This window comes from Dromaius novaehollandiae, chromosome 6 (assembly GCF_036370855.1).
Source record: "Dromaius novaehollandiae isolate bDroNov1 chromosome 6, bDroNov1.hap1, whole genome shotgun sequence".
NCBI classification, from domain to species: Eukaryota; Metazoa; Chordata; class Aves; order Casuariiformes; family Dromaiidae; genus Dromaius; species Dromaius novaehollandiae.
In genome coordinates, this window is record NC_088103.1 from 30,371,667 (window position 1) to 30,393,517 (window position 21,851).

General features: G+C 38.0%; 1 protein-coding gene across 3 annotated transcripts in view; it reads left to right on the top strand.

Moving 5' to 3' along the window:
- Window positions 1–109: 109 nt before the first annotated feature.
- The window catches only part of IDE (insulin degrading enzyme), a 74,505-nt gene continuing 52,763 nt past the window's right edge, over window positions 110–21,851 (top strand). Inside the window, exons 1-8 of one of the 3 annotated variants that reach the window (XM_064514059.1) lie at window positions 134–236; window positions 902–995; window positions 10,490–10,674; window positions 12,051–12,258; window positions 13,185–13,354; window positions 16,090–16,212; window positions 20,677–20,789; window positions 21,260–21,422. In XM_064514059.1, the coding sequence (XP_064370129.1) occupies window positions 10,515–10,674; window positions 12,051–12,258; window positions 13,185–13,354; window positions 16,090–16,212; window positions 20,677–20,789; window positions 21,260–21,422 (937 nt within the window). In that variant the 5' untranslated portion in view covers window positions 134–236; window positions 902–995; window positions 10,490–10,514. Of the gene's footprint in view, window positions 237–297; window positions 521–901; window positions 996–10,489; window positions 10,675–12,050; window positions 12,259–13,184; window positions 13,355–16,089; window positions 16,213–20,676; window positions 20,790–21,259; window positions 21,423–21,851 lie in introns of those variants that run through there. The other 2 variants (XM_064514058.1, XM_064514057.1) reach the window with 2 other exon arrangements.

Consider the following 21,851-nt stretch of genomic DNA (forward strand, 5'->3'; position numbering starts at 1 on the left):
GCGGGGACCCGGCGGGCGCGGCGCGGCCCCGCTGCTCTTCGCTCCGCGGCGCGGCCCCGCCGCCGCCGCCTCCGCCGGGCGCGGCCGCCGGCCCCCCCGCCGCGACGAGTGTCGCCCCGGCTCCCCGCCCAGCCACCCACCCCCTCCGCCGCCTCCGCCTCCTCCCAGAGGCCCGCGGCCCCCTCCCCAGCCGCAGCCGCTCTCCCGGCCGCAGAGGCAGGCTCCGGCGCCGACAGGTACGGGCCCCGCCAGGCGCCCCGGCGGCGGCGGGCGCGGAGGGCGGACGGGACCCCGCGGGCGCCGGGGAGGGATTGGCCAGGCGGCGAGGGGAGGCGGGCGGAGAAGATGGCGTCGCCGGCGGCCGCGGCGCTGAGGCGCGGCGCGTGCTGAGCCGGGCCGGGCCGGGCCGGGCTATGCGGCAGCGGCTGGGGGCCGTGCTGCGGCGGGCCCTGCTCGGCGTGCCGCGGCCCTGCGCCGCCTCCCGGCTGCCCGCTCAGCGCCGCCGGGGCTGCTTCCTCGGGTACGGCGGGCGCGGCGGGGAGGGCAGGGCGGGCGGCCGGGCCCCCTGGCCTCGCCGGGGAGCCGCGGGAGGCCGCTGCCTGCGGGCGGGCCCGGCCGAGCGGAGCGGAGCGGGGCGGGGCGGACGGCGGGGCCCTGCCCGTGGGGCCGCCCGGGCTGCGGCGGCGGCAAGGCCCGGGCCGCCCTGGAGCCGGTGCTCGGCGGGGCTGAAACAGCGGCGCTGCCGCGGCCGGTGCTGTTGCCGCCGCTCATCGCCCCGGGGGGCCTGTGGGGTTATTTTTTTGTGTAAAAGCGGCGTTTTCGCGTTGCCGGACTTGCCGTGTCTCCCTGTGCTATACTTACGTAAATGTTTAAATTGCTTTAAAAAAAATATCGCTATCAGTGTTAGCCAGAGCTGGTGGGAGCGATCTCTTGGGTTGCGACGAGCTGCCTGGTGCCGGTCAGCACTGCGCGGATCTTGTTTCTGCAAGTGCAACGTAAGTCATGGGGGAAGCAAAACTACCCTCCCTGATTGAGGGAGTCCGGGGGCCCCGTCGATGTTCGGGGCCAATTAAAGTGTGTAGCCACTTGGCGAAGTTGTTTCAGAAAAGGAGCTGGGTGAGGGGACTGAGTTGTTTTCTTTCTTCTTTCGGTGCTGCGTGTGTCATCTTAATAGCAAAGCCCGTGTTTGTCACTGCAAAAGTGAGAGATGTCAAAAACAACTTTTTTTTTTTAGCTAAAGAAGGGAGTTACAATGACTCATGCTGCAAATTCTGGTGCGTCAAAATCTGGATGCACCGTTATTGTTCATAATTACTACGTATGCTGTGCCATGAATATGCAATGTATGCTTTGCTGTTGTAAAGGTCGTCCACAGTGTATATTCAGAGCCAGTGCTCTTCCGAGCCTGTAGTTTCTCCTCCTAAGTTACTGCTTCTCTTGTAGCATGTGCACAGATCCAGTATGGGGACTTAACTTTATTTACCTGGGTGGGCCTGGTGTATTTTCATACTGCCTACTTAATCATCTGTTTAACTGTGAATTAGGATCTACATAAATAATAATGAAATGAGAATAGGCCTAATGCTTTCACATGGGGATTTTTTTTAAGATGGAAAATATGTAAAAACTAAGAATTTGCTTTTCAGTTGCATGTTCCCTCTTTCTGTCTCCGAATTTTGTCCGTATTTGCACTTTTTCAGCCATAACTTGTGCTTATCATCTTATTCTTAACCTTCATCTGCACATCGAGTAGCTAAGATTGCTCCTTTGTTAGACCTTCTTATCTCCTCCTTTCATCTCTCATACAGCAGTGACATTATCTATTCTGATTTCAACAAAAATAATCTAATGGTGTTGATGTTGGGAAGTCCCTAAAAGAGTTCATAGTCACATGTGTGCATGCTTTCTTGCTCCCTTTCTCTGCTCTGTCTGCAATCACTTGTCATGGCAGTGGCTTAATTCTTTAGATGAAATGGTAGCTTTAGGACTTGATCAAAGGGTCAAAGATGTAACTCATTTTGCCTGTGAATACAGAAGTAACTCCCTACCCTGTTAAGTGCAGAAAAAGAAAGGAGGAAGGGGCAAAAAGTCCATTATCCCCAGTACGGCTCCTGTTTCATTGAGCTGGAACATGTTAGGCACATAGCTAGGGGTCATGGCAGGTTACTGTGTAAGTCATCTACTAAAAATACTGTCAGACTCTTTGGGAAATCACATGTTGGGTCGATATTTCTGATACATTAAGTGTATTGTATTAGATGCTTTCATAATAAACAATTTTGATACATGAGTCTTTTAACAAAATAGACATTAAAAGGACATTTTTGTAGTAAGAAGTGGCTGGAGAGAAATCAATTTAGTTGATACTTGTGTCTACAGTTACATATTTGTACATGACAAGTTGCTGTCAGTGAGTGTCTTTATGTTCTCAGCTTTATGTCCAGAAGTTGATAAAATAGTCTCATGAGACAGCACTGTATGTATGTAAAAAGGTGATTTTGGATAGAGCTTGTTCAAAAGTCAATTCACTGTAGCTTTCTATTTAGAAGATCTCACCTTCTGCAACTTGATTTTTTTCAGAATGAGTCAGAACTATAGCTTGCCTGAACTATTGAAACAGAAGAAAATGCTGTAGAATTGAAAGTTTACTTACAGTGTTGTAACAGTACTATTTGATCTGAATTGTCCAAAAGCATAAAAAGTAAGACACAAAATGGGTAAACAGTTGCAGATACCTTTGTTAAAACACACCACTGACTGACTTTGGTAAATGTTCGTTGTTATAGATCTGTTCATTCTGTCAAGCTCTAGTGTTAAATAAGCAATTGTTTTTAATAGGGGATTACATTGAATAAAATACAGTTGTTGTCCTTTAGTGTTAGACTAACTAAAGAGGATCGTTCTGGACAGTGCTTTTCATGACCCACAATTTCGTTATGTATTTTGTAGCTAGATCAGATTTTCTTACCAGTTCTCATGTCTGCCTGTATATTTTTTGTTGTTGTTCGGTCCAACTAAAGTTTTAGTCTGGTCTTTTTTTTCTTTTATTTTTATTCAGAGCTCACAAGTTTTTCTTTTTGAGAATATGAGACAGATGGTGACACAAAGTGTAAAGTGAGTTGGCTTTACAAAGAGTCTTGGGCAATCTGATGTGCTACTTGCTGATAAAATATACGAAATACACATCAAAATGGGTATTCTAGAATAAAGCACAGAGGTGTCTTCTGTGGCATCCAGTCTTATAAATATCCTGGCATCTGCAAGGCTATGCGCTGGGCACCCCTGCTGCACTGTGGTTGTGGTCAAGCCGTGCAGCTGTAGGGTAGTGGGGGAAAAAGGCTGGGAGGAGGAAGGGAGAATAAGAAACACTGGCTTGCAAGTATTTTATATATAAAGCAATTAATTGAATACACAAATACATTTCTGAAGAGAGTGACTAAAATGCACTTTTAAAGAGCTAATCATGTAACACAGAAACTAGTCTAATCAGTCTTATGATTAGCATGTGACTTCACTCTCTGATGAAAATAATGATACAAACTAAAATTCTGTACCAGATTTATGAAATCATTCTGAAGATCTTATATCGTCATATTGTCTAAAAATTAAAATCAATAATTTTACTTAAATTTAAAAAATAGCCAGCCTTTCTAATAATGAAAGGCTTTAAAACCCTTTTGGAATTTGCCTCGTTTTCAGCAATCTGATAAAAAAGTGAGACCATGAAATGCTGGGGAAAAGTTAATTTTGCTCTTTTACTAGTTTTGGTGAACTTGGATAAAGCTTGTTTACCCTGGAGGATGTGTTTTGCTGAATTGTTTGGGGCAGTTTTAAAAGAGATATGGAAAGAAGGATGAATTGATGTAGCAATTTTAAAAAAACGTGTTATCCTTTAATGCTGTGTCTGAAATTAGATCATGCAAAACCCTGCCTTTTTATATTATGTTGTTATCCAGTGCTTTGGAAATTGCGAAATAGTCAGGTTCAGGATGATAGTTTTAGGACAGTAAGTTCGCTTTTTGGTTTCTTGTTCGTACATCCTGTCTTGTTTGACCAACTCAGGACTGCTGAAACACTCATCGTTTTACTATTCAGGCCAGTTGGCCTCAATACTTGGGCTCTGATCTTATATGTGAAACTCCTACGGCCCTTGTTTTTGCCAGGTTCACACATGGTATCTTCTGAGTAATCCTGCTGGCAGTTCACATGCACTGATGTGCAAAACCAGCGTTTCTGCTGTCGGGTTAGTTCAGCCTGGTGCAAACCAAGTTTTACGGCTGTGATCTGGGATCCCCAGAAGCTGGATGCTTTCAGGGGCGAGAGCAAAGCGTCTGCCCTGGCCGCGGTCATTAGGAGGGAATCGTCCAAGTCGGTAAAAGACTTGGCAGAAAGCTGCAGACTGAGGTTCTGAAAATGCTCTAGTTGTAGCACGACTTCAGAATTTCTTCATAACGATCTATATAACAAGACCTCGAAGATATTCATTATCCCCAACTTGCGTGATCAGTTGTTCCTGATAACTTTGTAGCTTTGATTAATTCAGTGTGGATCTTTGTAGTTGGATTTTTTGTGTGTGGTGTAAAATTGTGTGCTGAACTCCTGCTGAGTCTAAAAACATTATAAAAGCGTTAAATTTTTGAACAGTTTGTCTGCTTATGCAGCCTGTTTGCTTATGTATGCAATCAGATTTATTTAATTCAGCAGCCAGGAATATGTTGGGATCTTAGATGCATTCTCTATATTCTTGACAGCTAAATTTACATAGGATCGTTACTGTGGATTATGGATGTTGAAGAATGTGAGCTGTTTTAATTTCCATATGTTTAAAGGTGGGCTTACTGGCTTTCTCTGCTTGAGAACCTGCAACCTAAAAATACTAGGAGTATCCCTTATAGTACTGATCACTCGAGTTGATTTAACCTTATTTGTTGAGATTACTCTAGTTCTGTTCCAACTTTTTGTGACATTCTTGGTAACAAAGCCTAATAAGAACATTGGTCTTATTTTTGGGAAGTCCTTAATTGTATAGGATAAAATTTAGTTTTAATTATAGTACAGAAGTGAATCAAGAAGTTGAGAGCAGGTAGATTACTGGTTGAGTTACCAGTACCATCACTGTTACACATATAAGGATGTCACAATGCCATCAAATGGTGTTGCCGTCATGAGGAGCAATAGATGTGAGAGGAGAAGAGGAGGAGTAAAGACATGTAGAAGAATGGAGATTTATTTTATTATTGCAAAGCCACCAACTTGTAACTGAAGAAGCTCATGAAATCCTCCCGAGTGCTCGATTCAGTGCTATCTTTCCTGTAGAAGAGGTGAGAAAACTTGCTCCGGTTTCCCTTGGCTGGTAGCTCTGCAGCCCCAGGCGTCCTGCTGAAGCATAGATCGCTTCCTTCCCTCCAGGCACCGGCAGCTGAAGAACTCCTTCGTGCAGGTTTTTAAGAGCCATAAACCAAAATGGATTTGTAAGTAATACAGAAAACATAGATCTCTTACAGGTCAGAGCAGAGAGAGGTTTTGGCTCAACAGAAGTTTCAGTCTCTCGTAAGTGGTAGGCAATGAAGTTTGGAATTAAAAAGAACTAAATGGCTGTAAAGAAAATACAGAACTTGAAGCAGGTGCAAGACATGAGATTGAACATTATGATGGCCTCTGCAGAGTTTCAAAGATGCAGTTAGAAGTTGAATAACAGTGGTATTACGTACATATGGATGTAATACATATCAAGTGTATGCAAAAGACAGAGATGAGAGGTGAGTTGAAAACCAGGAACAACACAGTTCCCAGTATGTACAATTGAGCATGTTGCAGCACCCTCAGGTGAGTGCAAAAAATAATTTGGGGTCAGTTGCATAAACACTTCAGGAAAACCCAAATTTTAAGATAACAGAGATCAATTGGAATCAAAAACTGCGCAGCTGGGAACTGTTGTCATTCATCTGGTTACTTCTGGGTGATCATTGTTTATAGACTGATCTGACTCAGACCCATGTCCTAGCATGTGACTTAAACACGTACAGCCTGTTTTGCCAATGAATCTGGGGAAAAACCCTTTGGAGTTTGTGATTTTGGGGGCCACGTTTTTTATTAGCTACTTAACGTTCTTTCATTGAAGACAACTCTCAGGAGTTTCTGTTAATTGGGTTTCAAATATGGTCCTTTAATTGTTCAAACATTGAACTTAGGTTTGACTATGCTGGCTAATTTTTAATTAGAATAAGCTTACTAAAATAACTGTGAAAGATTAAAATTGTTAGACAGAATCATATACCTCTTAATCCCACTCCTGCTCTGTAATATTCTTTCCACAGCTGGAAGCTGAATCCCCAAAGAGCCTCACTGATTCCAAGGGACCAGTTGCCTGGAACTCATTACAGAAATGAGGCCTTATGAGTAGGATGTAATTTTACTTTAAAGTGCTATAGGTTAAAATTCAACATCCGTTTTAACTGATTTTTTTTTTCTTGTATGGATTAAGTCTTTTAGGTGAGAATGAAAAATCATTTAATATTTCCTATATTGGATAGGGATGCTGCTTGTCATTCAAACATCCCCATTCTTTCCCTTTTCCTTCTAGTTCAGTCACCTTGCCACCTGCACTTTTTGAGCCAGAGGAACAATTCCCACAATGCCATAGTAATGCTTTATATTTGTTCCTGCTGTCTTTGCTTCACTGGGTCTTTCTCTGTCGTTTCTGTTTTGTAAAAGTAGTATGAATATCTTTCTTTTAATGGCATCTTTCTTAGTGTATTGGCTCTATTGCATCTAGTTTGTGGATTAATTTCATAGCTACTGAACATCACCATCCTGTGCTTACTGTAATGATAGTATAGCAACATACATATATACACAACACTGGTACTTCAGGGCAGGTTTTGAACATTGCTCTAGGAATTATGCTACTTAAAAAGCTACAAGAAGAAATACAGAATTCTTTTTGTTCCCTTTTTTTCTATTGTCAAAAGCAGTTTTATTGTCAAAAGGTGGTTTGTAGTGATATGCAATCCTGGTGTGAAAGGGTGGGACAGTGGTATTGTTATAAAGCTGTTTCACTAAGAGAACTTTGAAGTTGCACAGAAAAGCAGTGATACGAGGGAATGTTGATACTATGTCTTGCAATTTACTGCTTAAGAAAATGTCATTGCATAAATATTCTATCTTATATGAAATTGTCTTTCCTTACTATTGCATTATAATAACATAGCACCAGGAAGAACAGTACTCTAGCTGGAAGGCATTGGTCTTGTATATTTAATTTGTTCTTTTGACACATTGCCTTCCGAGAATATTGCATAGTTGATCTGCTCTTGCTTTTGTATGAATTTGCTGGTGGGACAATTTATTTTGCAGGGAAATAGCGGTGGGTTAATCATTCAGACACATTTGAAGTTGAAGAGAATGTTATATTCATAATTCCCATTGAAATAACAATCAAGAAAGAGATAATGAGGTTAAGTCCTTGGTTTGAAGGCTTAATTACTGACTTTGAACTTTTGAAAATTATAATTTTTCCTATATTGAAATTTGACTACCAAATTTGAGGTAACCTTTGAAGGAGGCAGAAAATAGGGAATGATAGTAAAATGAAATGGAGGTGTGCAGCTTCAGAAAATATCAGCTGAAATCTCATAAGATTTCACAGAAGCTACATAATTTGATGAATCATTTTGGAAAGATGAATCATTTGAACAAACAGTAAAGTTTTGTGACTTAACGATGTGGCTTAGAAATAGCAAGGAGATGCCAGATCACAAAGAAATTGTATAACGTTACCAGAAAAACTTGAAAAGCTAATTGTATGTATGCATCCTACAGTAAGCAACTAGTATAATAATGAGAGGGAATGTTTTAACTAAAAACTGAGTGATAAGTGTTCATTAGCAGAGTGAAATCTGTAGATTCAAAGACCTCCCTGCTCTCCTACATACTTGGCATTTGTCTGGAAGAGACAGTGAAACAGATAATGAAGACCGGTTTATTTATTGATTTCCATCCTTGAAAAGCTGAACCTATTCTCACTTCAGAAATTTTTTTCAGTACCTAGGTGTAGTGGAGTATTTCTACTTAGCACTCTGAACAAGGCAGTCTGTAATCATGAGCACGTATTGTATCTGTGCTGTTGATGCAGAGAAACATAGATCTTGCCATACTTGGAGCAGTATTCTGTGCAGTTCAGTATCCTCCGTTTTCGGATGCTCCCTGCCTTGCTTCAGGGCAGGGAAGCCCATAGCATGTTCCAGGCAGAATTAGCCTGGGTACAGGGTTAAACTAGTGGATAAAGGGCAGGTTTAAACAAGAGTTGCAGGCATTTAAATTGGAATTCAGCATCTCGGTTTTTGTTTAATGTTACGTTTGACTGCATCCATGATATTTGATTTTTCTTTTTTTTTGAAGTAATTTGCAGTGTGAGAAGGATGTCTTAGTAATAGAAGTATTTCCTCCTGAAAAGCTTTCAGCTATACGTTTGCAAAAATTACATCATATTGTTTGCAGCTCTGGCTTAGAAGCGTTCAGATTCTGCTTATTCCTTGATGCTTTCTGTATTCAGTGCTTCTCCCTTTTAGTTGGAGTATAATTCCTGTTTGTTTGTAATTTTGCTTTCCTATGAGGGAGCTTTGTAACTTTAGGTACACTTAAAAATTCCAAAGTAATTTTATGATTTCTTTCAAAAGTATTCAGAGATCTAATACTTACTTGACTGCTTTTCTTTGTAATAATATCTTCTCTTTCTTCAGTTTACATTTATATCTCCTCCTTCCAAGCATAAATCCCATCTCATACAAGTTTTCACTCTACCAGAAGTAAAACTCTTGATTTTTCTGTTTGCGAAACAGTGTTTTTCACTGATTCTGCTGAGGTGTTGTGTTCACCAACTTTCTGTCCTGAGGGTGTTAATAACAATCAGCTGTGCTATGACGTAGCCGCGTAACGCTGCCCATCTGCTGGCCCCAAGCTGGCCAGTTTCTGTACCGTGAATAAACGGGAAGGAGGTGAAGGCGATCCAGAGGGTCCCAGAACTGCTCCTTGTTTTAAGAATGATACGGTATTTTAAGAAGGAGATTTTATTAGCTGATTCCCTTTTATATTTGTAATTTTAAACTTTCAAAAGAACATCATTAGATTTTCATTGCTAGCATTTTTCTTTGCCTATCCAGAAATATTTAGTATGCAGTTGATTTGGTTGCTAGAGAGTTAGCTAAAATGTCCTGACTGAAGACACAGAGCAGTAAGTAAGTAGAAAACTGTGCAGTTCTTTGTGTGCTATATTCTGTACAGTCTTAAAAATGACAAACTTCTATCAAAGTCCTTGAACCATATGACCTGAACATGGGAGAATAAATACAGTGAAACTCTTTGTTGCATAAGTGATATTGGTAGAACTGTGCAAAATTTTCTTGTGCCAGTGTGTGTGCGCTGTGGAGACTTAGGCTTGGATCCGGTTTTGCTCATAAGTGAAATTAATTCAGCAGTTACTAACCCAAATTCATGCAGTGATTTACTTGGCAATATAAAAGGTGACGTTTTCACCACAAAAAAGGTCAGTTTAGTTGGTAGCGTATGCTCATGTCAGGCCCCTTGTTAAAGCCCTTCTTGTAAAACAGGGTTAAAATTTATTGGCGGTTACGTACAGGAATAAGCCACGTGAATGTACCGCGCTTGGCGCTAAGCGTTACTCTCGCGTTTACTGCTTCTGGGACGGGCTCACGTTGCTTTGTCTGTCTCAACATGCAGTCAAGTGGTTGCTTTCCCCCTCTCCATTCATCCAGGATTGAACATCTCACCTTTTAACTTGGCAATAAATTAAATAGCGAGAGACAATAATTTCAGAATCACACTTACTTTGTTAGTGTTTAAAATATTGTTGTTAAACAAATATGTCTCATAGCATCTTTGTTACACGAATAGTGGAAGTTTCAACATGTGAAGCAGTGTTTTTTCTATTTTATTCTGGCAGTTTTTTGGTGTGAGTGGAGTGTGTGTATGTGGGTATGTTTAATGGCAACAGGGTAGACGATATGACTCTTTCTTGCCCGAGTGTCTAGTGTCTTACTAGTAAAATTCTTGTATATCTGAGATGATGGCAAAGTTATAGCATTTATAATATAACCACCAATACAAAGATTTAAAATGCTTTCCTGAATCTGGAAAGTACACTCAAGACAGCAATATAGACTTCTGTTCATTTCATTTCATCATAATAAGGGGATGATATTTCTTTACTAAGTTGCTTTTTAAATTGCTGTAAGTGTGAAAGGCAAAATTGATTCAATTGTGCAATCTGCAGTTTTATTATATCGCTTTGTTATGTCTTTAACATCACTGTTTCTCAGGATCTGAACCATAACTTTACATTTAGTCCAGTTTCACGAGTTTTATACGGAACTCAGTTTCTTGCTCTCTGTATCACTCACAGCTTGTTCTCTAACATACTTATTCATGTATTAGCAGTGCTTAAATAAAAATAAAATTTCTTTTATTTAAGGCTTCAGAAGGAGACAAATAACAAAATGAACCATCTAGCTATTAAGAGAATAACAAATGAAATTATCAAATCACCTGAGGATAAGCGAGAATATCGTGGACTGGAATTGGCAAATGGCATTAAAGCACTTCTCATCAGCGACCCCACCACAGATAAGTCTTCAGCAGCGCTTGATGTACACATAGGTATTTAATATGTTTTCTTTTCATTAGATCATTAATAAAAACTGCTTTAAGTTTTGATATTTTAATTGCAAATGAACTGATGGAACTATACAGCAAAAATTCAGTAACCTTTACAGTAGCATCTAGCTGGCAGCCTGGCCTTTTACTGTAATTTAGAGTTTATTTAATTTTTTGACGTATCAAGTAGGAAATTGTTAGAGCCCATTAAATTCACTAGATGTATTCTGTGTTTACTCAAGTGTAGCTCAGTCTGCAGAGAAACTTTTTTAACCGTTAAGTTTCAAGTTATGGAAAATCTTTTATAGGCAGAAAAGGGGAGAGTATGAGTGCAATTATTTCAGATAGCTCCATCTCTCATGTCAGATGTCTTTTCATGTTAAGTAACTGGCGTGTAGAGGTAAGAAAATGTTGCCGTGCTGGAGGAAGCGGAGGAGGCACCCCCTAATGTCTGTGATGCCTATTTGTGAAAACAGAAATATTGGGATTAGAAGGCAAAGGCAGGTACTTTGTGTCTTTAAAATCACTAAAGTATTTCTCTACTTAGGTTTCGCAGTTGCCTTCAAAATGTGATGCACCCACACATTACTTGCACATCCTTACTCTTCCTCTTTCTGTCTTTGTAGTTGGGAGCTCTTGCTGCCAGTGGTGTTAGGACAGATGTAGAGTAATCTTGAAAACTTCTGGCCCCTCTTGTAGTGGAGATGGCTGTCACAAGTCATTATTTAGTTCACAGGGTCCTAAATAGTTTTGTTGGATACCATGGCAGTAATAGCCGACTGCTGTGTCCAGTTCCTGCAGATGTCTCCGTTGCTTGCACCTCTGCTCTCCCGTTGCACACTGCAAAGCAGGACTGCCGGACTCAAATTTCCACGTTTCTGGCTTCCATTCCTACACACCATTGTCATTTTTCAATCTGTGTGCCTTCAAACCTACTAGCTGATCATCAGTAGTTGCTTGTTTTCAAGCAATTATAGCTTATCCCTAGTCCTGTAAACCACAGGATAAATACCTCCTTAATTACATCTGGCAATTGCTACCTTTTAATGTAGTGCAGTTACTGAAATCAAGGTGTAGAAGTCAGAACATTGTGATCTGCGATCTTTATGAGTCATGGACTTCAATTTAGAAATTGTCTCTGTATAAGCCAATGCAGGCTGATTTGGTGAGGCAATTTGAGATACTAATTGGTTCAGTTACTCATTTGAAATTTTGTTTTCTTGAGTTTGGTTGACTATAACTGCCCAAGTGTCTACTTGCAACTACAGAAGTGGTATAATTGACTGAGGCAACAAGCCATAGTATAAAACATGTTAAAAAAACTTAATGTTTAAACATCACTTTTTATGAATGGTTATATGAATTTTTTCCTTCTGCAGGATCCTTGTCTGATCCCCCCAACATTGCTGGACTTAGTCATTTTTGTGAGCATATGCTGTTCTTGGGAACGAAGAAATACCCAAAAGAGAACGAGTATAGCCAGTTTCTTAGCGAGCACGCGGGGAGCTCAAATGCTTTCACCAGCGGAGAGCACACCAACTATTACTTTGATGTGTCACATGAACATCTAGAAGGTGCACTGGACAGGTAAACACAGTCTTGTTTACTTTTAATTTGTTAATATTTGTGCTATTTGAAATTGCGTAAAAGTTTTTGCTGATAGTTTTACCTTTGCGGTAATAAAGAAAAGGCTGAGAGCACTGTGTTTAGTTAAAACTGACACTAGATGATCAGTACAAAAAGGTTTTGCTCAGACTTTTGCAGCTGTCAGACTTATTCATCAAGGCAGATTTTCAAAGTCCAAGGATTGTATTTACAATGAATATTTTTGAAAATATTTGGGGTGCAGAATGTGATCACAAACTTTTATATTGTATAAATACTCTGATTATATGATCAAATATTATGCTTGCCACAGGATCCTTACATCATTCATAGCATAAGAAGGATGAAGTCTAGAAATGAAATAGGATTTCTTTAGTAGAAGGAGCTGACTGAAATCTCTGCCTTTTGTGGGAGGGGGGCGGATATTGAAAGGTGTGTAGTCAGTGAGGCAAAGCGAGAGGATTTTCTCATGGGTGAGAAATGTTGTGGGAAAACTTTTTTTTTTTCCCTCACCTATGCCGTAGAATTCTTATGTATGTTTTCTGGGTGTCTGACAAAAGATTGATTTGATTTGCAAGATGAAGAGCCTCTTGCAGCTGAACTTCAACGCCATGGAAGTGTTGAATGTATGAAGTATGATGTAAGATTGATCCCTGTAATATTTTGTATGATGGATCTGTTATTGTCTGCATTTATAGATAAAGAAGTTGAGGAATAAAGATAGTGAATGCAAGTCAAAACTGTTCTTGGGTTAGGAACTCTGCATTTCTTTCTTTTTTTTTTCTTTTTTGAACAAATTAGTGTGTTCAGCTGTTTTCAGGAAGGAGTTTAAGCTTTATACTTTCCTGTTAACTACTTTTTATGTACAGTAATCTTGACTTGAAAAAAATTGAAAATTTTCTGTTTAGATTTGCCCAGTTTTTCCTGTGCCCTTTGTTTGATGAGAGCTGCAAAGACAGGGAAGTGAATGCAGTTGATTCTGAGCATGAGAAGAATCTAATGAATGATGCCTGGAGGTTGTTTCAGTTGGAGAAGGCTACTGGAAACCCCAATCATCCCTTCAGTAAATTTGGAACAGGTTTGTCAGAATATAATTATCCATCCATTTTCCACATCATAGACCAAACAGAGCTGGACAAAAACATAGGAAACAGAGTGATACAAGATTTTCAGTACAGTGATGATGCACCCTTTATGATTGTAATAATTGCTGCAGTGGATGCTATTTTCCAGTGACTGGACTGAGTTGTCATAATTTGGGACTGTAAGTCTTTGTGCACAACAAAGCGAACAACAAGTGTTTGAATTGCTGTTAGCCACATGCTATTTTGCTAACAAGTATTGCCATAGGAGAAGGTAGTGACCAGAAAGGTAAGCAAAGTAGTATGACAATCATTGAATGAGAACATGAAAACAAAATCTTAAGCATAAAACACAACAGCAGTAGATGGCCAGGAAAATTAGTCTTGGACAAACTCTGATTTTATGACTATAGGGTTTTTTTAAGGCTTTATTATTCACAGAATGCTCTGTAACAATTAAAAAAAAAGCCCCAAAACCTCAATTTAAAAAACATTAGATATCATGGTTATGAATAAAACCACAAATTTTTGACATCTTGGCAAAGTTTAATTGGAGTTGTTTGCACTGCAGTTATTTTCTACATTAATTGCAAGTTTATTTGTGAAACTGTCAAAGTAATAGGGCCATTAATTCATGTATTGTACTGTTTAGTCCTTGAGCATCAGTGTTATTTGTGGCTGGGTCAGTTAGCTGGAAGAAGTTGATGCAAATACTTGGTACTGTAAGATGATGGGAAGGCAGAGAATGGGCTTTAAGTCTGGCTTCTTCCTCTGTCTCAAGAATGAGAAGAATATTTTTGTGTTTGATGATGTGAGAGGCTGTTAGCCAGCAGCTGCAAGAGCCTGTGTTGACTTTTTTCTAATAAATAGAGGCTCTCTGAAATGGGAAAATTATAACTGTATTCCCCAAAAAGGTTAATTCAGAAAGATAGTGTTAGGAATTACATACTGATACGCAGGCAAGTATCCAGAGTACATTCTGTAATCTCAGGGGGGTGGAATTTGGCCTTCCTGAATTCTCGAAGAAAATTTTTGCTGTTGCTGAAGAGATTATTTTTAAATTTCCCCATAGCATTCAGAATACATCAGTGAGAACTGCAGAAACAGTTTTCTACAATTTAGGAAGGTTTTACAGCTGGCAAAGGTGAAACGTTCTCATGGGGAGAACACCTAAAGTGTGCTGGAATTCAACAGCGAGAGTAATATTCAACTCTTATTAGTTTAGGCTCTCATTCTGAAATTGAAGTGTAGCATGTAGCCTAACTTTGGCTTTTATTCACTCAGAGTTGCCAACTGTGGTATGGTTTTCATGACGAATGCGGTTGACAAATTGACAAAAGTTGACGTTGACAAATGCAGGCTTAAAATTGTATCATCTGATAAGCTGCTGTAGCTTATAGGCTGGGAAGGAACATCAGCAAAATATTTTAAATATGCTACCTGAATGATCCTTTTTAAGCTTCCTTAGGAATCTTTGCTTTTATTCACTTCCATGTGAAGCTTTAAAATGAAAGAAATGTATTGCTTCAGTTAGCCTCTCTGCATAATATATTGTTGGCTGTTGCAGTTGTAATGAGACGTGTCTCTAATCACCAAACATGTGGACATTATACTTGTTGACAATTTTGCCTTGTTGGTTTGTGTTAACTCTTTATTTGTGGTAGTAGGATTTGTGCACTGGCACGTACCAGGAATGCTCTCACAGTGTTTTCTCTCATTCATGCTGTTTTTCCTTTAAACATACAGATTTACTTTGCTTCTACATTTTCTTGCCTTATTCCTCCTTGGCATCCCTTGCTCTCTTCTGTAAATGATCTGTGTTTGGCTTCAGCAGGTTACTGGTTTCACAGGTGGCAGATAGAGTTTGCTGTTTTGGTCTGTGGAGTCTATGGATGTTTTTGTGTGTCCATGTAGTAAAGGGAAGTGGAGTTGATTCAAATGCAGTTCATTGTGTTCTTTGTGGATTCTAATTGTTCTGCTGTTTCAAGTTCCTGCCCTTGTACTAAACAAAAATTCTGCTTTGACTGTAAATGTAGACTGTTTCCTTATAGTAAATTATTGAAAGCTTGATATTGATGTAAAGTTTGCACCAATTAAAAGGAAATGACTCAATGAGGAAAGCTATGTCCCTCCTGCAAATATGGGCTTATTTAGGGACAATTGTCATGGTTCTGCTGCCTTCTAGTCCTGTTCCTCTATGTAGCACCAGCTCAGCTGTTTGTGAAGCAGGAGCTGAACAGTCACAATTTACAAACCATGTGTTGAAATTAGTAATTATTTATTTCAGTTTGTCTTAGCCTACCAGGCTATAATTTGTGGCAGTTCAGCACACAATGATTCCTGTGACACGTATGTGTACATGGGAGTAAAAACCTGCTGCGGATATGCCAAAGAAAAAGCTTTTCCTTCTTCTGATTTCGTGCCTGGGTTTAATTATATTGCTTAGAAATAACCCATTTAAATTAAAGGATTGATTTAGAAGACTGAAACTTCCTAGGTTCTTGAGGAGGATGCAGCTTGAGAACGGAAGTATTTATTGGCTCTGGTAAGCTGAGATGATATTGATCCAATTTGCTTATTATTATGTATGCTAATCCTTTTTAAAATGACTGTCCATCTGGAGCGGAGCAGATTCATTCATTCATGTTTTTCTTTTTGATTTGTAAATTCATAAACATAGTTATATATGTCATCAACAAGCTATATCATTAAATTTTATTTTATGTTACAGGGAACAAACTCACTCTGGAAACTAGACCAACCAAAGAAGGAATAGATGTAAGACAAGAGCTATTGAAGTTCCATTCTACTTATTATTCATCAAATCTAATGGCTATTTGTGTTTTAGGAAGAGGTGAGAACCCAGAATTTTATTCTGTTGGTTGAGTAATACTTTTAAATGTTATTTATGTTCTTAAAAAAAATAAAATGAAGAATATGCAAGTCTCTGAAAATCTAATGAAGGAAAAAAGGTAAAAACTGTTCAAACTGTACAAGCTGATCAAACATAATTCTATGGTTAGTGAAGTCTCCAACTTGCAATGTATAAATTTAAATGTTTATAAAGTCACTATAGAAAAAGAAATGAGCTAAAAATTTTAAATACATTATCAAATCACCAGTTACTGTCATTGTATACGTTTGTCTTATGAAGACTAACACCTCTCTGGTTTCAGATGTTAGAAGGACTCTTGTTATTGTTTTTATATTTTAAACCTATAATTCAGCTACAAATATTCCTCTGTATTGTTGAAGGATAAGGGAAATGTTGAAATAATTAGGAAAATTATTACTATTATTAACTAATTTTATTTTGGAGATTTGTGAGCCTTTTAGCAGACCTACTCTCAAAATACCTTGCAGAACTTATTCTAGAATGACTTTAGCCAAAACCTCCAAGATAGAAGTACTAAAGCTTAAGCTGTTTATTTTATAGTAACTTCGTGTTTAGCAAGGAGCCTTTGCTTCAGTTTCTGAATTAAGTTCCAATTGCTTAACACCTTCTACAATCAAGATGATATTTTATGTGAGTTTGCCAAAAGCTTAATAACAGTGTGTTGAAAACTGTTTGCTTATTGAAGAAAATACTCTGGCAGAGCAGTGTTTATATGATGTTTTACGATAACACTTCAGTGAATATGAACAGAATAAAATTAATTAGCAAAGGAAAGCCTTCTTTACAGCTCTTTCTGATAACAGAAAGCTGAGTATGGAGGTCATTGATGAAGCATGCCTGTGTAATTTTAATCATACAGTATAAATGAATATTTTTTTCTTGTAGCTTTTAAGACCAGCAAACATGGTGAGGATGATAGTTCTTACTTAAATGAAGTTTTGTACGTATATTCATTGCTGGATCAGCTCCAGGATCCCTGATTCCCCTCAGTTAGATTTATTATTACAGCACATCTACTGTAACCTCACTTTTTTTTCTTACAGTTGCAAACTGAAGAGTAAAATATATATATATTTTAAAGCTGCAGTTTCAGGTGTCTCTTATGTGTAGGGATACATTTAACACAAATAGGGTTAGATTAATGTCACGTGAAAAAATGCTTTACATGTTCTGCTGATAGTATTTACTTGCAGAAATTTCCCCTTGCTATAATATTGATGAAGATAATCTGCAGATATTTTTCAATATTGTGAATTTATTCCTATTTGAAACAGGTATTTCCTTTTTCTCTTACATTTTTTTTCTTTTGCTTATTTTACCACAGCAAAATAAAAAAAGTCTTTTTTTTTTCCTAGAGAGTTTCCTAAGAAACTTAGAAAGAATGTATGCAAAGCTGTTTCCTCATTGAGGAAGCAAGCATGTTGTTTACAGAGACATTTATTTTCTCTAGAATATTCATTTATTAATTGAAGGTAAATAGATATTGATGAGAGGTTAAAACTATTGAAGTAAAATTCTTTTCCCCATTGAACAGTTCTGTTTTCAAGATGTCCAGACATTATAGGGCTTTTTACTAGCTATTTGCTGGCATGCAGTATGCCAGGACAGATGAAATCTGAATTTCTAGTATCAATAAAATGCAGAAAATAGCCTTAAATCTTTTGAGTATGTTTGAAATTTGGATGTATACATATATATATATTTTTATATATAAAAAATCACAAAATAGAAAAATATCCTTGTTAAGATCTTGAATTTAGATATTTTCACTAGTGATCTTCTGCAGTATGATTCCTTCAGTGTGAGTTGCCCTCCTAAATACTTTGATATTTAGCAAAAAAAATTAAAAGCTTTTGAAAGATAGATCTATGGGATTTTTTTCTTTCAGTTTTATAAAAACAAACAAACAAAACCTTTCTATTGGACTTTTTTGGTCAGTTTGCTTATATACAAAATGCCATGCAACTGCCCTTATTAGTCATGTTTAATTAAGCAGTTGTCACTGTAATAGTGAAGTGCGATTTGGGCAGAAGTTGCATCTTATTTTCCCTGCACTTTTATGTACTTTTTTTCACTCTGTTCTTTTTTTCTAGCAGAAAAAATAGACAATTACTTTCCAGCAGGATATATGTTAATGACTTACTTGGGGGCTTATATGCACGTGGCTCTATCAGCGGAATTGAAGTTCCAGGTTCTTCCTGATGTTTGATTATAAGAAATTCCCCACGTAAAGGCAAGCTGCAGAAAATAAACCTTGTTAGCATGATTCTGTAAATTCTCTGCTGAAATACCTTGTCATCAATTTAGCAGTACTGCTAATTAATACCAAAAAAGTTACAAATGATATAACATAAAAATATGTTGAGTTGCACTTTGCAAGTCCTGCATGAATTTCTGACTGTTGTGCATTCTGAAATAAATGGGTTTCTAAAGCTATGCTCAGTCAGGTTGTTTTCAGATATTCTGATTCTTCTACCCTCTTTTTGCTTGTATTTAATATGGAATAAGTAAAAAATATATATAAATAAAAAGAGGGTGGGGAAATTAGAATATGATTTCTTTAATAAATAGTAAATAATAAATATTCAAAGCAAAAGTTTGCTACAATTAAATCATGAAATTCAAATCAAAAGATCAAAGGTCAATTTGTTTTAATAGTCTCAGCAAAAATAAAATCTAATCAAAAGCAAAATTCACTGAATAATCATGGAACAGCTTTAGTACTCAGTTCACATATAGAATTCTAAATAGAAACTTTTTCAGTAAGAATCCCCCTGGCAACTGGAAATCAGTCCTAGAAATAAAAACCTCACAGTAGCTGTAAAGCTTGAAAGACTGTGCACTTTGCCCATATTGAGATGGTGTTTTTGTTTAGCTTTACAGAAACTTGAGCAGGAAAACTTGAGTTCAGACTTCTCGTGTTTGAATGTAACTGAACTGTGTATTCATTGATGTACAAAGAAACTACTCCATTAACCAGAAACACTATTGGGATCTTGTTTGTTGGTTAAAAAGGAAAAAGTGGTTTTATGTTTAGAATTATTACCCTCGCAACATAAATTTGACAAAGATTTGAAGATTTGCCAGGAAGAATTGGATGCAATAATGTATACCTTATTTTTTACTAAGAAGCAGCTGCGTAAACTAAAAAAAGAAGGAAAAAAGGCATGAAGAAAATTTGGAAAGAGTTTTTTGAAGCTGATTGTTCAGCGCATCGCAGTCTTTTCCTCTATCAGGCTGTGTTAGAGAGAGTAACAGGATGAATAGAAAACAACTGGTTTTGGTTTTAGCAGTAGAAAAACGTAACCTTCAGCCTTGACTGAATTTCTACTAAAGTAAGCCTGTACCTTTTAGCAGTAATTTTAGTGTTACTGGCTAGGACTGAGCCTGAAAAAGTGTTAGTGTTACCTGTCTATCCTGATGTTCAAGTCTTTCTTGGTAGGCAGGAAGGATTCCACCTTCTCCATTTAGGGGAGATTATTGTCCTGACTAGCGAGGTAGCCACTCTTTGAGGTCTTTCAATGGTTGAAGTTGTACTTTGAGACATCCAAGAAACCCCAAATTTTTTTCTTCAGCTCCTGCCATGAAAGGTGTGGGTTAAAATGAGTTGAAGGAGAAGTCTCTCTTATCTTATTCTTACTTTTAGAAATGCTCCAAAATGCCTCTGTTTCGGCCGATAGCTATTTTGAAGGCAGTATTTCAACAGAGTCGATGTTGGTGCCTTTTAGCTGAATTGGTGCACAACATTAGGTTCTTTCTGCAAATGTTCTTCATTTCATTTTTGGCGAGTTCTAGAATCACACACTGAAGCTAGAATAGATATAAAAGTAGACCTGCTTACAGAGGTCACAGATGTGTGGATGAAATTATGGGGCACTGAGGACAGATGACTCTGGCTCATGGGTTATATGAAGTATTGGAGGTGGGCTGAGGCTGACTAAAATTGAGTTTTGACAAAGACGCTTTCACTCTGGAAAAATGTGGATTGCACACAGCGCTGTGGAGCACTTCTAACTGTATTTCCATGTCCCTTATGCTTTTTGTGTAATGTTTATTTTTGTAAATGTTCAATATCTGATGCGCCTTCTCTTCAGTTCCAGCTTAGATTCATCGGTGCAGTTCAAAGACTTTTGTTTTTTCCCCTGTTTTGGAGTTTTATTTTAATCATAGTTGAAACCTTCCCTTAATAAGCACAGTGCTTTTGTTATAGTTCAGAAGTTAAGTATTAAAAAGTTAAGTATTAAAATAGATGTCCTTTCTGAAATTAATAATTATCATACCTTTATAACAACTTTTCTGTATAATCCCTGTCTCTGAAAAATATATCCCAAATCTAAATTTCCTGGAGTCTTCAGATAACGGTTATGCTTTTTCTAATGTCTCTCTTTTTTTTTTTTTTTTTTTTTTTTTTTTTTCCCCTAGAATCCTTGGATGAGCTGACTAGCTTAGTGGTGAAGTTATTTTCAGAAGTAGAGAACAAAAACGTCCCTATACCAGAGTTTCCTGAACATCCTTTTCAAGAAGAACATCTCCGGGTAGGTATAGAGATGTATCTTCCGTCAGGAGTGTATAACTTAAGTGATGTTTTTCATGTTACAGTAACATGCTGCACTTCACTACTTTTGTATCAGTGTCCCTGATAAATTCCGTATTTCTTTCTCCATCTTTCTACCCACCTCTCCATACTGATTATAATTCATATGATTATAGTAAAGATTGCACATTTGGTTGCAGCTGTAAGTAGCTGAGAAATAATTAATTCTGTAATTAATAAACAATTAATGTTTGCAGCATGTTAAAGCTTGTGAAATGGAAACAGTGGTTTACGTGTTGCCCTAATTTTTACATACCTTCACTTTCAGCTGGATTTTTTTGATGTTTATGTTGGTAATAAAATGTGTGGGCATAAAGGGGAAATGATATGTGCTCCTGAAGAGAATGAAATAATGAGATTGGTTGAGTTTCTGTTTGTATTATGGATTTCCTCATTTATTTTTATTTTCAGCAACTTTACAAAGTGGTACCTATTAAGGACATTAGAAATCTTTATGTCACATTTCCTATACCAGACCTTCAGAAATACTACAAATCAAACCCTGGTCATTACCTTGGTCATCTGATTGGGCATGAAGGCCCAGGGAGTCTTTTATCAGAGCTTAAAGCCAAAGGTAAGTCCTATGAAGGCAAAGAATTAAAAATTACTGTATTGCATGTGTTGTGAAAACTCAGAACAATATTTCACGTAAAATCCATCTCTATATGTTAAATTTAAAATTCCAGTTATTTGAGTAATTTGAATTCTAAGTCATTTCACACTTTATTCTTGTTTCTCTGACAGGTAAAGATGAATAAATAAAAAGAGCCCTGAGTATTGAAGCTATTATTTCTCGCACTTTCCTTCTTCATTCACCCCTATTTAGAGGCACACAAACTTTGATGTACTGATCTTGCTTCTAGTCTTTTACTGACTTAAGAGACTATTGTCAGCTCCCTTAATTGACTGGAAGACCTCAAGAGCGTATCTTTGGCTATTGTTCTTTGTATTACAGTGTTTCAGATAGAAGTAAATTGCCTGGTAACCAAATGGTCTTAAGTTC